The 18026-nt window shown below is 48.2% G+C and overlaps 1 protein-coding gene across 2 annotated transcripts in view; it reads right to left on the bottom strand.

Annotated features, from left to right (window-relative positions):
- LOC147673413 (mucosal pentraxin-like) overlaps window positions 1–18026 on the bottom strand; it is a 97769-nt gene that overhangs the window by 78908 nt on the left and 835 nt on the right. For both annotated transcript variants that reach the window (XM_086947275.1, XM_086947276.1), the window contains exon 2: window positions 2187–2258. In XM_086947275.1, the coding sequence (XP_086803401.1) occupies window positions 2187–2244 (58 nt within the window). In that variant the 5' untranslated portion in view covers window positions 2245–2258. The remainder of the gene's footprint in view (window positions 1–2186; window positions 2259–18026) is intronic.

An 18026-nucleotide genomic window follows, 5' to 3' on the forward strand; every position in this document is an offset into this window, starting at 1 on the left:
CTCCGGTGTCCATATCAACTGGCGGAAATCCCAACTCTTCCCCCTTACTTCGGCTGTGAGTAGGTTTCCTCTTGATTACCCTTTGGAATGGTGCGATTCGGAGCTGCGGTACCTCGGCATTGTTGTGTCATTGGACAGAGAAGAAACGATCAGGCTTAATTATGGTGTGGCTATTACTAAACTGGCAGATGACGTCACTAGATGGATGTCCTTGCCTCTCTCCATGGCCGGTCGGGCGTCCCTTATCAAGATGGTAGTTTTACCCCGCTTTCTGTACCTATTTCAAAACCTTCCATATCATCCTGGTGCTTACTTTTTTCGCAGACTTCGCTCTGAGCTCATACGGTTGTTTTGGGGGGGCAAACAGCCGCGGGTGGCTTGGGCTACCCTTACACTACCCTATTCTGATGGAGGATTTGACGTCCCTGAATTTGAGCTTTACTATCTTAGCGCTCAAACGCATTACGCTTATCACTGGATGCGCCCCACGCCGTTTATGCCCCAGATAGCGGCTGAACATTGGGTTGCCCATCCGCTCCCACTGGAGGGGTTAGTATTGGGCAAAGTGTCAGATGTGGATACGCCTCAAACGACGGTGACATGCACGGTGGATGCCTGGAAACGGGTGGCACGACTGCTGGGCGTCTCCTTTCTATATTCGCCGGCCCTGCCTCTATCCTATCATCCTGATTTGTCTCTGTTGCTGGAAACGGGGTTTCAACGATTGTGTAGGCGGCTCGGTATTCTTACATGGGGTGACGTGTTTCATGAAGGTGCCTTCCGTACCCAGGCTCATTTCTTTGGAGCTGCTGCCTGCTCCCCTTTGGAGCTGTTTTACTATGTTCGTCTGAGACAGGGCATGCGTGCCTTGCTACCGGATTTACCTTCGGAGCCGGAGGTCACCCTCCCCCTCCATGTGCTGTTGGTTTCAGATGGGCGTCACCTGGTGTCGAAATTATATGGTGCTATTCGCCGACAGCGCTCTGTCCCGTCCAATCGGGTGCGTGCGCAGTGGGTTGCTGAGCTGGGAGCCCCTATTACTGACGAGCAATGGAAGTATTGCTGTGGACTTACGGCCAATGTTTCTTCCAGTTGTCGCCTGAAAATCATCCATTACAAATTTGTCCAGAGGTACTATTACACCCCGGCGAGGAAACTTCGGTTTCATTTAGCCGAGGATGACAGATGCGCTAGGTGTCGAGCTGAAGGTGCTGACTTTCTGCATTTGGCTTGGAGTTGTGCGGGGGTATTGGAATACTGGACTCAGGTCCATGTGGCCCTGCAGGTTATGGCGGAGGATGGAGTGGCGTTTGTCCCCTTGGTGATGTTGCTGGGTTATTCTAAGGACGTGTCTGTCTCTCATCATAGATTTGTTGACGTGGCCCTGCTTCTGGCTAAGCGTAGGGTTGCTTGCTGTTGGGGTCGTGGCAGGGTACCGCGCTTCCAGGATTGGTTGAACGACCTCATATACTGTCAGGACCAATATAATGTCTATTCTGAATTGATGCCCGTGAGGTGCAGACCCAAAGACTTTTGGAGCCCGCTTCAGGTGTACCTCCTAACTAGAGCTGTGCAGGACTCTGATTCTGAACATGAGGACCGAGTAGGGGTTGGTTGACTGCAGCACGGTGGGTTGGGATATCATTCTACATTTGCTGGTCCTCAGGTATTGGGGGGGAGGCTGAACTACATCCTCTTTCTGCGAGATCAAGGGGGCTGTATTTCCTTGTATGTCACTCAGATGATGGAGATGGAGATCTAACTCCTGTCAGGTTTTAGCCCTTTTTTCTGTTTCTCCTTTGTTTTATTTTGCGCTAACAGAACATGCCCATACTGTATCATCTCATCAGTTTACCTGTGCGTCCTGAATCGTCACTCTCCTACATGCTATGTGAATTTAACTACTGCTATATATATTGATTGCTATGCCACTCTGTACTCGGGACTCTTTTGAGTATGTCGTTCTACTGTAATAGCCGTCTATAACTGTATGTATCATGTATGCACTTCCTTTTTCCTTGCTTATCTCCAAATAAAGGTTAAAAAAAAACAAAAAAAAAAAACGGCGTAGTACTTCAGGGTGCAAGGTAGGACAGCTTATTGGTTTCAGACCAAGAATTGTGCCCCCGTCAGTAACACCCCTCAACCCTCTTCTGCTGCACCTTCATTGTTTCAACAACACTTACTTGTGCCTTGGGAAACAGCTCCCATGATGCTGAGAAGGAACAGAAAGGTCAGCCTCATTTTTCCCCACGATTCTGAAAAGTAAAGTATTTAACTGATTAGCACTCTGCATTCTGGAGGTCATTGTTTTCAAATTTAAACCAATGAGGGTGCTAGCCATGCAGGATCTTCAGGATTTCTACATGGAAGTCATGTGCATAATTTAAGATTATTGTTACATTTGGGGGGGGGTCCAATCCGTCTGCCATCTTGAACAACCTGCTGTAACCGAATCAGTGTTGTATTTTACTATATGCTCTTGCGCCAGTTTGTTCATTACGTTGCGGAGTCTCATCCCGCCCTACGTGAACGAGAGCTCTATTGCCATAGGCTGTCCACTTTATGCTCGTGTTCCGGAGTCTCACCCCGCCCTGAGTGAATTTTGGTTCCTTTGCCTGTTGAGCACAGCTGTGTATTGAGATTCAGTCTTAAAGTAGTCATGAGAGAGGGTAATTACTTACACTAGGTTTTCCTAATGCAAAACACAGCTCTTTACCTCCATTAGTGACAATGGAAGTTAATCAATGGGGAAGAGTCCTACAGAGCTACCAGTCCGAGACAGAGGGTAAAGTGTATCTTTCTTCCAGAGAGGCTGAAAGTGGCAACCAATCAGAGGGTGGGTAACAGATAACGCTGCACTATATGGGATGACAGAAGCAAACTTTCTGTTTATTCGTGGTTATTGTTCTGCATCACTGAAGGGTGAGGAGATTGCAGATTATTTGAAGCACATACTTGTCATTTAATGTGAGGCTCAAGGATTCGTTTGTCATCTGTTTCTTAAACGAAATGTGAAATGTCTCTTAAGCATCTTTAGGGGTGTCTGTTTCATAGAAGTGGTGGTGAGAAGTGTGTGCATCTACAGGGGCATTAAGGGGAGTCTGTTTCTTCGAAGAGTTAGTGACAAGTGTGTGAATGTACTGGGACATTTGAGATGGCTGCTTCATATAAGTGGTGATGAAAAGTATGTGCATCTACAGCAGGGGTACTCACAAATATTTACTAGATGGCCACAGGAAAAGTTTTAGAGTTTGACCGGGGGCCGCATTGGTTGGTGAGGGGGTTGGGTATGCTATAATAGATGTAAAGTAAGATCAAAAACAGCAAGTGTAGGCTTTCTTCTAAAATCACTTAAAGCATACATTTAAGTATATTTTATTTTCTCTTCCTTGTGTGTTTTTCAAGACAGAGAAAATAGTTGAGAAAATTTCCCATAGAAAAGTAATCCTGAAATAACTAAATGATTTACGTCTTAAGATGCTAACAAATATGCTAAACTGCCTTAGAAAATGTGTTAATTTCCTCATCTGTACATTTCTGCAGTACTCCTCATGTGTAATGAATTGTATGTTTACAATTCGATAATAAAACAGGAAAGCACTCTGACATGAGAGTGGCTGCTTTCACTGGTCCAGGCTTCAAATAGCAAAAGAATGCTCACAAGGAAGGCCTCAAAAAGGCCCTGATGGTCCGCATGTGGCCCTCGGGCCGTACCATGAGCATCAGTGCTCTAAAGGTACATTAAGGGGGTATGTTTTATATAAGTGGTGGTGAGAAGTGTCTGAATGTGCAGGGAGCATGGGCATACATATGTCTACAGTGAGGCTTCTTCTGCCATGAGGGACATTTTGAACACATGCTAAAAAGTAGTGGCACAGCAGGGGTGTCTGAGACCCTGGTGCAACTGCACCTATTCTACTACTGATAGATCCGCCCCTAGAAAGACTGCTCTTCTGTGAGAATCAGACATTACAGTGCAAGACTAAATGGAAGAAGGCGAGCAATGGCGGACAGGGGTAGCCGCACTTCCCTGCTATATTCCCTATATAGTTTGTCCAAATGTAGTTCAAGTTGGTGTGCACATACAACTCCAGCACCTGCCGTTGTTGGGTGCCAGCTGCCAAGCAGGGAGAGAACTACACCAACATTTGGAGAGGTGCACTACCCAGGGGGTCTTTTAAATAAAGTATGTTCATTTGTTTTTGTTGTATCAAAATCAGTCCTTTATTTTCAATGTTATCCGAAAATACAAAGTTCCAGCCAACACGTTTCGTTCATTAAGCAATGAACTTCTTCAGGGGGATCATAGTTACTGGGATGGTGACGAGAAATATGCTTCCTGTTGCCGTGTCTTGTGATACGTGTGCTGTGAGCTTGCTCGGGTAAGCTCATGGTGTTCGTAAAAAGAAGCGTCTGTCTAGCAGATGCGAAAAATCGCAACACTACAACGGTGTTTCCTCCTTGATAAGGCCCAAGATCAGTAGTTTTGTGGTGCAATATGCCTGAGCCAATCTCGATCTGGTCAGTGACCACAAACACCAAAAACAAGTGAACATAATTTATTGAAAAGACCACCTGGGTAATGCACCACTCCAAATTACAGTGCAAGACTGGTGCCAGAAGATGTCTTCTTTAAAATGAATAGTATTTGACCCCAACAGTATTTGACCGGTGTAGGGGAGGACTCAATGTACCATATTGGTGCGTGTTCATCAAATTTGGACGTAAAGAGCTTAACACGGCTAAAGCAATGATGCCATTGCGAGAAATGCCCACTTACTTTCCGGTAATCGTCATTACTCCGAGTCCAGGTCTTCCTGCCCCATTCCTGAGCCCACCCCCCCTCCCATATCATGAATTTGGGGATTGTTTCTTCTCTTGGGTTTTTTGCTATATATTCTCAGGATGTTTACTTCCTGCTTTATGCATGTCGGTTTATCCGGTGGCATACAGGGGCAAGTTTTTTGGCTTTTGCTAGGTGATCTGTTTCTGTGGTGCTGGACAACTGCTAATGATTTAAGGAATGGGACAGGAAGATGGACGAGGAGGTAATGGCTGCCACACCCCTTTAATTCACAGAAAATCTCCGTGCAACCGACAACAAAGTCCTGCTGACTAAAGGTTTATGGCCACCCAACCACAGGAGGACACATGCAATCTTCTCAAGTATCAAACAGCTGTAAAGGAACAGAAAACACAAATGCAGGATAACACTTTGTAGTGGGAGGTGGTAGATGCCACTATTCCAGGTGTCAGAGTGTCAGGAGACAGGAAAGCACTAGAAGAGGGGCACTAGAGGGTGCACAAGCTGAATGGCCGCACTTTAGTGAGGCTCCGGCAGCCCAGCACTTTTATCCTTCGTTATCCTGCTTACCCTGCTCCAACCCGTCCGAAAATCCCCACGATGAGAAAGTGACACTCGGTGAAAGTTTGGCGGCTCCACCTTCAAAGGGAGCGAAGTTGCTGCAGTTTGAAAATCTGGCCCCGGAGGCACCCTGCGGCTGTGGAGCCCTGAGACGGATCGGAGAATATCGGGACACCGAGGCGCACCACGAGGCGACTAGGCCTGCGGAGTGGGGACGGGCAGTTTCCCTCGTTCCACCTGTGGAGGTGGGTGGCAGTTCCTCTCCTTGCCCTCCCCCCTGAAGACCTGCTGGACGGAGGACTGTGCTTTGGCGAGGATCCTTGGGCGCAACCGGTTTGTGTGGCTGCGGGCGCAAACTAGCGCTGATAGAGGCGCTTCTGACTGTGAGGGACTTGGACTCGTCGCTGAGGCTGGTGAGTTGCTGGGGCGCCGGGGCGAAACAATAAGCACCTCCGCACTTTGTGTGTCTCGCCCTAGCCTGCATACCAACATTGGGTGAGCACCCCAGCGACGTCCCCCCCCTGCATGCCTGACGGTCCCAAGGCATTGAACACGAGAGGCGTTCCGGTTCCTCATGCTCCGGTGGGGGACCTGGAGGCACTGCCGGCTGCGCTGCGGCGATATTGCTACCGGCGTTCACTGCTCAGTTACAGATGCCAGCCCAGACATAACGATTTCCCTCCCTACGAACTCCTACTGTGGATACATCCGGGGCTTCCTTAGTCGACAGTTGATGCAAAAGAGGCAGCACAACTGAAAAGCACCACCACGCTGAAGAGGGGGTCCCCTTTTCAATACACTCTGCGCCAGGTAGGATCAACCTTCATCTATGGCGTAGCGCTTTTAACACCTCGACGCTATGGCGAAACCAGACAACAAGCAGCCCAAGCTGCAGTTTGAGCCCGCAATGCAAAGAAAAGTAACGAGGACTACGGTGGACAGTGGACAACCTTGGAGTCCATCTGCAGAAGTGTCCAACTCAGCCCCCACGGTGCCGGACATTGCCACGATGCTGCAGGAGATGCGCCAGGGCTTTGCCACTGTCGTCGACAAGGTTGACAGACTCTCAGCCAGAATGGACGGCATAGTCCAGAAAATGGATATTCACGAAGAACCTATTACGGAAGTGGAGCGTCGAATATCCGAGAATGATGACACCACGGCGGCGCATACCTCGAGACTCTCAAGAATGGATAATGTGCTGCGTGTAATTGCCGCCAAAAATGAGGAGTTGGAAGCGAGGAGTCGAAGGAATAACATTTGCGTCATGGGCATTCCAGAGTCGACCAACACGGGGAAGATGGAACTCTACATTGAGAAGATACTCATAGCGGCAGTGGGGGCGGAGGCCTTCTCGAGCCAATTCATAGTTGAGCGCGCTCATCGCTCCCTCGGGCCTAGGCCCCAGCCATGAGCACCACCGAGACCCATCATTGCGCGCCTGCTCAACTATAGAGATCGCGATGCGGCACTACGAGCGGCGCGGGCGAACCAGAACCTCACGCACGATGGAGTGACATTTTCTATTTATCCTGACTTTACCCCAGTGATGCAAGAACAAAGGCAGAAATTCCTTACTGTTAAGAGGAAACTTCGGGACCTACACATTGACTATGCCCTTTTGTACCCAGCCAAACTGCGAGTAACCCATCAGGGCACACAACATTTTTTTGTCAACCCACAGCAAGTCGAGGATTATATTAAGACTTTGCCTAAACGTGGACGACAACCTGCAGATGCTGAAGGCCAGCATGATTCGAGTTCTGACTAGAAGGACAACTGCTCTTTGTTGCTGAGATTAACCACGCTGATGGGACATGGCACTTGTCTCGTTACGTGGTTCGGTGTTACTACTACATATGGAGACTGCGACGGCTTTGAAGGGTACCACGGACGGGTACCGGACTGCAGGTGGTAACGTATGCCGGGCACCCACCCCCCCTACCCTCCTTTCCCCTCTGGATAGGGACTTCAGGGGCGGACTTATACGGAGTGGGAGGAATGGGGGTGGGCGGACGTGCACCTCAGATGACCCCTAATGGGTGCACCCCAAGGAACTTGTTTCCATTTCTATTGATGTTCAGGTGGTTTGGGCACCTGCTGGGTGGGGGAAGGGCTTGGGATGCTGACAAGTTGGGGTTGCATCAGTGGGTGGGGGGAGGCGGGCGAGATGTTTTGCATGGGAGGAATGCAGAGAGCAAGGTTTGGGTCTTCTTAGATGTGCTGCATAGTTGTCACGAGAAGAGATGGGAGGTGACTGCTCTTGCTATTTCTGCGCGCACTATGTGCTTGCTGGGATCTCTTGCGAGTAGGTGGGAGGGATGCGCCGTTGGGGGAACTGTTTGGTTTATGTTCAATGCATGTACGACAGGTATCGAAGAGCTGCTTCTATGTTTAGATATGGGATTTTTCAAATGCGTCGAGGATGAGTGTGGGCTGGGTATGCGATGTATGGACTCTGCATTGGAGCGAGACACCAATGGGGGTGGAGACACTGCCCGTATGCTGTGTCCTTCGCTCTCCCTGGGGCGTACTGGACACACACGGCTCGTGATGATCCTGCTGTTTGCTGGTGGTAGATGCGCCATTCAGGACACCTCGATTTCTGGTTCATATATCCTACTGCATGCATGGGGGACACACACTTGAATATAATCACATGGAACGTGAGAGGGCTGGGTGATCCTAGGAAAAGAAGACAAATACTGGGCTATCTTGATCGTCATAAAATTCATATTGCTTTCCTCCAGGAAACACATTTCAAGCCGCATGGATTAAACTCCTTTGGGAAAAGATGGGCCTCGTATACAGTGTTCTCCTCATATTCCTCTTATGCACGGGGTACGGCTATTTTGATAAAAAGAAACACGCCTTTCCATTTAGCGGGCTCTAAGACGTACTCACAGGGGAGATTTTGCTTGATGTGGGGCCGATTGGGTCGTATGGCTGTGACATTGGCCTGCTGCTACGGGCCTAACGTGGATGACCCACAGTACTTTACTGACATATGGGCAGCAATTGTGGAAACTGGACCGCAACATCTCATTTGGGGGATGATTTTAACGTGACCCTGAACCCTGTCCTAGACAGGCCACACCCCACTCCCCATCACTATACCAATGGGAGGGAGGTTCTTCGTGCAACGGTTGAAGGTAATAATCTCTTAGACGCATGAAGATCTATGCACGGGACACAGGGGGAAGGTACACACTTCACTGCTCAGGCGAGGTCATGGGCCAGACTGGATTATATACTGTTGACGCCCCAACTTTACACATCACTTGTGCACTCGGCACATCTCCCCAGAACATATTCAGATCACTCGCCAGTACTTATCACATTGCGGGGCACTGAACTAGGCCCCCCTGTCACAGCATGGCGTATGCAGCCCAAGATGCTACTGGATACTGAATTCCAAGAAGAGCTACGGGATGAATGCTTAGAATTTTTTAAACGTAACAAAGATTCAGTAAAGGATGTTGAAACTATATGGGATGCATTTAAAGTCACGCTCAGAGGGCTTTGCATTTCGAAAGGCTCTGGGGTGCTTAAAAGTATCTTGAATAGATTGAAGACTTTGGAGTCCGACCTTAGAACCGCGGAGGATACACTCCGAACTTGCCCTGGGGGTGATACACTAAAGGTAATACGGGATAAGTTGTCGGAGTATACTGATGAAGCTGTACGGGAGGTGAAGTTCAGGAACATATACTGGGTGGCCAGAAGGTATGGGGAGGGCGAGAGACCCGGGAAGGCCTTGGCTGCAACGATTAAACTTATGCGTTCGACTACTGTCATACTCGAATTGGATTCAGAAAAGGGGGTGGTAATGAACAGAGTGTCTGAATTAAGCAGACCACTCTTACCCAGTCCAAAGATCAGGGCTTGATCCATCACCGTTATTTATCTCACTGCCCCATCCCAGCTCAGAACCTGGCTATATGCAAATCAGTCTGTCCCTGGCCCAGTGCATCATGGGAACAGGGCAGACTAAACTACCAAGCCAATTCTTCACCAGAAAGGAGACAAGCTACCGGGGACCGGTTTCTGGCATTTCAGCCGTCTTCGGCCCGGCTTGCTTGAATCCTGATGGAGCAGTGAGAAAGGGACTCATGTCTGAGTATACCCTGCCACACCTATAGTGGCCAAAAACGATTCAGAAAAGGGGGTGGTAATGAACAGAGTGTCTGAATTAAGCAGACCACTCTTACCCAGTCCAAAGATCAGGGCTTGATCCATCACCGTTATTTATCTCACTGCCCCATCCCAGCTCAGAACCTGGCTATATGCAAATCAGTCTGTCCCTGGCCCAGTGCATCATGGGAACAGGGCAGGCTAAACTACCAAGCCAATTCTTCACCAGAAAGGAGACAAGCTACCGGGGACCGGTTTCTGGCATTTCAGCCGTCTTCGGCCCGGCTTGCTTGAATCCTGATGGAGCAGTGAGAAAGGGACTCATGTCTGAGTATACCCTGCCACACCTATAGTGGCCAAAAACGATTCAGAAAAGGGGGTGGTAATGAACAGAGTGTCTGAATTAAGCAGACCACTCTTACCCAGTCCAAAGATCAGGGCTTGATCCATCACCGTTATTTATCTCACTGCCCCATCCCAGCTCAGAACCTGGCTATATGCAAATCAGTCTGTCCCTGGCCCAGTGCATCATGGGAACAGGGCAGACTAAACTACCAAGCCAATTCTTCACCAGAAAGGAGACAAGCTACCGGGGACCGGTTTCTGGCATTTCAGCCGTCTTCGGCCCGGCTTGCTTGAATCCTGATGGAGCAGTGAGAAAGGGACTCATGTCTGAGTATACCCTGCCACACCTATAGTGGCCAAAAACGATTCAGAAAAGGGGGTGGTAATGAACAGAGTGTCTGAATTAAGCAGACCACTCTTACCCAGTCCAAAGATCAGGGCTTGATCCATCACCGTTATTTATCTCACTGCCCCATCCCAGCTCAGAACCTGGCTATATGCAAATCAGTCTGTCCCTGGCCCAGTGCATCATGGGAACAGGGCAGACTAAACTACCAAGCCAATTCTTCACCAGAAAGGAGACAAGCTACCGGGGACCGGTTTCTGGCATTTCAGCCGTCTTCGGCCCGGCTTGCTTGAATCCTGATGGAGCAGTGAGAAAGGGACTCATGTCTGAGTATACCCTGCCACACCTATAGTGGCCAAAAACGATTCAGAAAAGGGGGTGGTAATGAACAGAGTGTCTGAATTAAGCAGACCACTCTTACCCAGTCCAAAGATCAGGGCTTGATCCATCACCGTTATTTATCTCACTGCCCCATCCCAGCTCAGAACCTGGCTATATGCAAATCAGTCTGTCCCTGGCCCAGTGCATCATGGGAACAGGGCAGACTAAACTACCAAGCCAATTCTTCACCAGAAAGGAGACAAGCTACCGGGGACCGGTTTCTGGCATTTCGGCCGTCTTCGGCCCGGCTTGCTTGAATCCTGATGGAGCAGTGAGAAAGGGACTCATGTCTGAGTATACCCTGCCACACCTATAGTGGCCAAAAACGATTCAGAAAAGGGGGTGGTAATGAACAGAGTGCCTGAATTAAGCAGACCACTCTTACCCAGTCCAAAGATCAGGGCTTGATCCATCACCGTTATTTATCTCACTGCCCCATTCCAGCTCAGAACCTGGCTATATGCAAATCAGTCTGTCCCTGGCCCAGTGCATCATGGGAACAGGGCAGACTAAACTACCAAGCCAATTCTTCACCAGAAAGGAGACAAGCTACCGGGGACCGGTTTCTGGCATTTCAGCCGTCTTCGGCCCGGCTTGCTTGAATCCTGATGGAGCAGTGAGAAAGGGACTCATGTCTGAGTATACCCTGCCACACCTATAGTGGCCAAAAACGATTCAGAAAAGGGGGTGGTAATGAACAGAGTGCCTGAATTAAGCAGACCACTCTTACCCAGTCCAAAGATCAGGGCTTGATCCATCACCGTTATTTATCTCACTGCCCCATCCCAGCTCAGAACCTGGCTATATGCAAATCAGTCTGTCCCTGGCCCAGTGCATCATGGGAACAGGGCAGACTAAACTACCACCCCTTGTTGTAAATATTTTTGTCCACCCTAAGCGTGGAAGGGTATACTCAGATGTGAGTCCCTTGCTCATTGCACCATCAGGATTCAAGCAAACCGGGCCGAAGACGGCTGTAATGCCAGAAACTGGTCCCCGGGAGCTTGTTTCCTTCCCAGTGTAAGAATTAGCTTTTGTAGTTTGGTTTGCCCTGTTCCCATCATGCACTGGGACAGGAACAGACTAATTTGCATACAGCCAGGTTCTGAAACTGGGATGGTGCAGTGAGCTAAAAAACGGTGTTGGATCTAGCCCTGATCTCTTGACTGGGTGAGAGTTTTCTGCTTAATTCAGAGACTCTGTCCCTCACCACCCCTTGTTGTAAATATTTTTGTCCACCCTAAGCGTGGAAGGGTATACTCAGATGTGAGTCCCTTGCTCATTGCACCATCAGGATTCAAGCAAACCGGGCCGAAGACGGCTGTAATGCCAGAAACTGGTCCCCGGGAGCTTGTTTCCTTCCCAGTGTAAGAATTGGCTTTTGTAGTTTGGTTTGCCCTGTTCCCATCATGCACTGGGACAGGAACAGACTAATTTGCATACAGCCAGGTTCTGAAACTGGGATGGTGCAGTGAGCTAAAAAACGGTGTTGGATCTAGCCCTGATCTCTTGACTGGGTGAGAGTTTTCTGCTTAATTCAGAGACTCTGTCCCTCACCACCCCTTGTTGTAAATATTTTTGTCCACCCTAAGCGTGGAAGGGTATACTCAGATGTGAGTCCCTTGCTCATTGCACCATCAGGATTCAAGCAAACCGGGCCGAAGACGGCTGTAATGCCAGAAACTGGTCCCCGGGAGCTTGTTTCCTTCCCAGTGTAAGAATTGGCTTTTGTAGTTTGGTTTGCCCTGTTCCCATCATGCACTGGGACAGGAACAGACTAATTTGCATACAGCCAGGTTCTGAAACTGGGATGGTGCAGTGAGCTAAAAAACGGTGTTGGATCTAGCCCTGATCTCTTGACTGGGTGAGAGTTTTCTGCTTAATTCAGAGACTCTGTCCCTCACCACCCCTTGTTGTAAATATTTTTGTCCACCCTAAGCGTGGAAGGGTATACTCAGATGTGAGTCCCTTGCTCATTGCACCATCAGGATTCAAGCAAACCGGGCCGAAGACGGCTGTAATGCCAGAAACTGGTCCCCGGGAGCTTGTTTCCTTCCCAGTGTAAGAATTGGCTTTTGTAGTTTGGTTTGCCCTGTTCCCATCATGCACTGGGACAGGAACAGACTAATTTGCATACAGCCAGGTTCTGAAACTGGGATGGTGCAGTGAGCTAAAAAACGGTGTTGGATCTAGCCCTGATCTCTTGACTGGGTGAGAGTTTTCTGCTTAATTCAGAGACTCTGTCCCTCACCACCCCTTGTTGTAAATATTTTTGTCCACCCTAAGCGTGGAAGGGTATACTCAGATGTGAGTCCCTTGCTCATTGCACCATCAGGATTCAAGCAAACCGGGCCGAAGACGGCTGTAATGCCAGAAACTGGTCCCCGGGAGCTTGTTTCCTTCCCAGTGTAAGAATTGGCTTTTGTAGTTTGGTTTGCCCTGTTCCCATCATGCACTGGGACAGGAACAGACTAATTTGCATACAGCCAGGTTCTGAAACTGGGATGGTGCAGTGAGCTAAAAAACGGTGTTGGATCTAGCCCTGATCTCTTGACTGGGTGAGAGTTTTCTGCTTAATTCAGAGACTCTGTCCCTCACCACCCCTTGTTGTAAATACTCGAATTGGAGACGGCAGAAGGGTTACTGCTCAGGGACACCACTCACATATTAAATGAATTTGTAGGACACTATAGTACATTGTATTCCTCGACTAGAATAGGGGAACTAACACTAGATGACTACCTGGCAGATGTATCATTGGGATGGCTGAGCGATTCACAGAGAGCCTTTCTGAGTGCCCCGTTCGAACTAGATGAAGTGAGGGAGGCTATCATGCACATGAAGTCTGGTAAGGCTACCGGGTTAGACGGAATTCCGATTGAATTTTATAAGACCTTTATAGATTTCATGGCACCGGTGCTGCGCGAAATGTATGAAGATGCTTTGGAGGTTGGTCACCTCCCTGCCTCCATGAGAATTGCTCTCATCACGTCCCTCCTCAAGCCGGGGAAGCCTGCTAATAAATGCGATTCGTATAGGCCCCTGTCCCTACTAAACTGCGACGTGAAGATTCTCGCCAAATTGATTGCTGCACGCCTTAGCCTTCTATTGCCTGACTTAATACTCCCGGATCAGGCTGGATTTGTTCCGGGCAGGGCAACGTCGCATAACCTCCGCACCTTTTTTTCAGTCTGTGATTCAGTTCATGAGGACCTGCCAATGGCGGCCATTTTTTTAGACGCCACTAAGGCGTTTGATTCATTAGGGTGGGATTATGTCTTCCGGGTACTCGAGCGTATGGGCTTTCCACTTATCTTCATATCCTGGATTAGATTGTTATATACGAGCCCGGTGGCCAAGGTCCTCATTAATGGCAAATTGTCCTCGACATTCCCGGTCTCCAGGGGGACCAGACAGGGCTGCCCCCTCTCCCCGCTCCTGTTTGCATCGCCACAGAACCCCTTGCAGCTAAACTGCGTCAACATCATCGGGACAGTGCGTTGCGCTGTTTTCAAAGGCAGATACTAATCTCAATGTATGCCGATGACATTACGCTATATGTTCGTCACCCTTCTGAAAACCTGAATCCCATCCTTAGGGAGTTCATACGGTTTGGAGTCCTCTCCGGCGTCCAGATTAACTGGACGAAGTCGTGTATTTTCCCACTTACCGCCTCGACACACCGGTTTGCATTGGACTATCCGCTTGCCTGGTGTGAGGGAGATTTTAAATACCTGGCAATACACGTTGAAAAAGATAGGGAGGCGTTGATTCGGGCTAATTACGGCACGGTGATGGATAAAATCAGTGATAATATCTCCAGGTGGATTGCCCTCCCCTTGTCCATGGCTGGAAGGGCTTCCCTAATTAAGATGGTGATACTCCCCCAACTCCTGTATCTCTTTCTGAACATACCATACCACCCCGGTGCCTTTTTTTTCAGCTGCTACGCACCGAATTAATTAAATTAGTCTGGGGCGGAAAAACACCGAGACTCAAATGGGAGGTCCTTATCAGACCTTACTCACAGGGCGGCTTTAGAATTCCGGATTTCGAACTTTATTACCGCGCAGCCCAGGCCCACTTTGCTTACTTCTGGATACGACAACCTAGATATATGCCTCAATTGGCAGCTGAACACTGGCTTGCCCACCCAATTCCAATCGAAGGTGCCTTCTACTCCCCGATAGAAGGTAGAGATAAGACCCCCAACACAGTATTGAGCACCGTAACTGCGTGGCGATACATAGGCTCAAGACTAGACCTGCAGCTCCTATACGCCCCATTGTTGCCTTTGGCTTATCACCCACAGTTACCGCTTTTACAAGAAGCAGGCTTCCAGAAACTATTGAAGAGGATACATGTTCAAACATGGGGGGATCTGTACCATAATGGCAAGTTTCGTTCCAGAGAACAGCTCTATGAAGGGATACAGCCGACACCGCTAGATGTGTTTTACTATGTCAGACTCCGGCACGGTTTGCAGGCAGTTACACCTGACTTCCCACATGAACCCCCTATACTTGTCCCACTACAGAACATTCTTTTGCATGATAATCCCAACAAACTGGTATCCACGCTATACAAATCGATCCGTGCTAATTTGGACTATGAAGCCTTGCTGGCCAGAGAAAAGTGTAATCAGGAGTTAGCCATACTGCTCACTGATAGACAGTGGGATTTCTGTCTGCAGCAGACGGAGCGCATATCATCCAGCAGTAGATACAGGATTATTCACTACAAATTCATACACAGATTATATCACACACTGGCACGACTGCACAGATTCCAGTTAAGGGCCACTGACAGTTGTGATAGATGTGGGGCCCCGGGGGCTGATTTCTTGCATCTTGCGTGGGGATGGGATCAGGTACACCACTATTGGGATCAAGTTTTTCAGGCCATATCCAAAATGATTCACACGTTGGTAGACCCGTCCCCGATCTTGGCACTACTGGGTTATGTGGAACCGCTTCAGGCAGCCCACCGCAAGTATGTGGCACTTGCTATGCTATTGGCCAAGCGTAGAGTGGCATGCAGGTGGGGCAGGGGAAGGGCCCCCAAATTCAAGGATTGGGTACAAGACATGGTGTACTGTCAAGAACAATTGCATACCTACTCTGAACTGTTACCTGTCACCTCTAGACCTACTGGCATATGGGCTCCGCTAATCTGCTATTTGCTAGAGATGTCTGCGGAGGAGGCCTGAGATTGATGATTTGGGAATTGCGCTGATGGGACACTGTTGAAGCCCACATGGGCACTGACAAAGGGGAGGATGTGGTATGCGGATGTACTCTTAGTTGCTAACATCACTGTCCCCCCTTCCTTACTTTGTGGGCTGCTCTTGCCACCAATGTAGAGAGTTCAATCTCGAGTGACGCTGTATAATTAACTGTTATATGCTATGTTTATGGTAGATAGAACCGTTCCCTTTACAGGTGACAATGGCCTATTCCAGCTCTACTATGCTATTTGTCGAGATGTGCTGTGTGTAGTATACCATACCTTGATGTAAGCCCACCTCTGTACTGGCGCATGAATTCTTCCCACTTATAGATTAGATCCCGCACATGCTGAAGTTTAATAAAAAATGTAAAAAAGTGAGACGAATTGATTGTTCACATGGAATATGCATACTGCCATTATGTTCGGATAACATCTACGAAGAGATATATGTGAAGTATTTCTTATGCATCATATCATCCTGAGTATCTGTACAAATAGCGGCCGGCCTCCGGGTTGTAGGTAGGCGTGACGCTGTGTGCACTTGACAGTACTTAATAAACGTCTTGCACCAAAAAAAAAAAAAGGAAAGCACTAGAAATCTAAACACTCATTTTCGCCTTCTCTGTTCTTTTGTTTCTTTCATGTCATATCTTTCTTATTCTCTCTCCGTCTCTTTCTGTTTTCCTATCCCTGTATCAAGCTTTTTTCCTCTTTCTCTCCCTCACACTTAAGCTCTCACTTATTCCCTTCTTTTATCTTGTTTTTCGGCCTGTCTCTCTCTCTGTCTCTCTTTACCTCTTCTCTCCTCCTGTAATTTGTGTTCCTTCAGCCGTCTCATCTCTTTCTCTCTCCCCCTCTCTCTTTTGCTCTTTATTCGTCCATTTCCCTCTTATTCTGTCTCTCTTTCGCTTCATCCTTTCTTGCTCTTCTTCCTTTATGATCGGTGATGATCTTTCGGGTCCTCTCTTTCTCCTTCTTTTTATGTCTGCCACTTCCCTCTCAGTCACTGCTCTCTCTTGTTCCTTGTATCTATGTCTCTGCAATGTTTATTTTGGAAAATAAATATGTAAATGGAGCAGCTCAAACTCATGGCTCTTAATCTAACTCCTGAAGGTTCCTCTGGATCCCTGCTTCCTCCCTTTGTCCAGTGGTGGCTCCTCCGCTAAGGCGAAGGAGCGCTGCCCCACTACTCTCTGAGCAGTGCAAAAAAGGAAAAATAAAATGAAGATAACACAATGTTATTATCATTTTCTTTTTCTGTACTGGCTCAGTTTGTTTTCATTTTAGGCGTGGGGAGGGGCGGGAGTGGCCAGAGCAGGGAGAGGAGTGGTGGTCACTCTCCAAGTGTGCATGGCGGTTTGGCCAGCCGTCTTGGGCCGGCCGAATAGACATGCGCACTTAGCATTTCTCCACCTGCTGTGTTGCACAGCCTGGATCAATGTTCCAAGCTTGATATTTTTATTTATTTTGTATTTTACAGAGTTTTAAATAGAGTGAACTGGACCCGAATCGGGTATCAGAGCGCTTTACATAGCACCAGTTGTATTACATGAGGACACATTCATTTTTTTTGTTGGGATGTGTAAAAGATATGCATTCACTGTAAGGTCAGATATTTCTATTTGAACAATTACACTAATAACGGTTTATGTAGAACTTAATAATACGACTTGATTACTATCGAAAGTAATCCTCTTTATCGACTTTAGAATAACGAGACTTTGAGCAAAAAAGTGTAGGGTTCTATATGTATGCCTTGCAACCTGCATTAAGCCTTGTTCCGGTTCATAGTGCACAGACTCCACAGAGCTGTAATGCTAATATTTTTACTGGTGACATGAAGGTGACATGGGGCTCGCTGTGATAAAAGTCGTGACCCACTGAGATGTCTGGGTTAAATACAAATCTGTGTGCTGCATGTTAGACGTTCTGCTTTCTGTGAGGCACGTTAACCCTCTGTTTCATGATGAGCCAAACCTGTAACCAGACAAAAGTAGATTTCTCCATCAAGTGCATTAACAACCCAAGTTATCTTACTGTTAGTGCACCCCGGAAATTTCTGGGACACAAAGATCCCTGCAGCAGGCGCCTTAACCCGGAAGATATTTTAAAAAGCAGTCTGTTTGTAAGCAATCAAGAAGAAAGATATGTGTAATTTGAGTGTCAGACTCTGCTCCTCGTGGCTCTGGCCATTGTGACTCCGCCCCCTTTCTGTTGACCCCT

This window comes from Lissotriton vulgaris, chromosome 12 (assembly GCF_964263255.1).
Source record: "Lissotriton vulgaris chromosome 12, aLisVul1.2, whole genome shotgun sequence".
Classification (NCBI taxonomy): Eukaryota; Metazoa; Chordata; class Amphibia; order Caudata; family Salamandridae; genus Lissotriton; species Lissotriton vulgaris.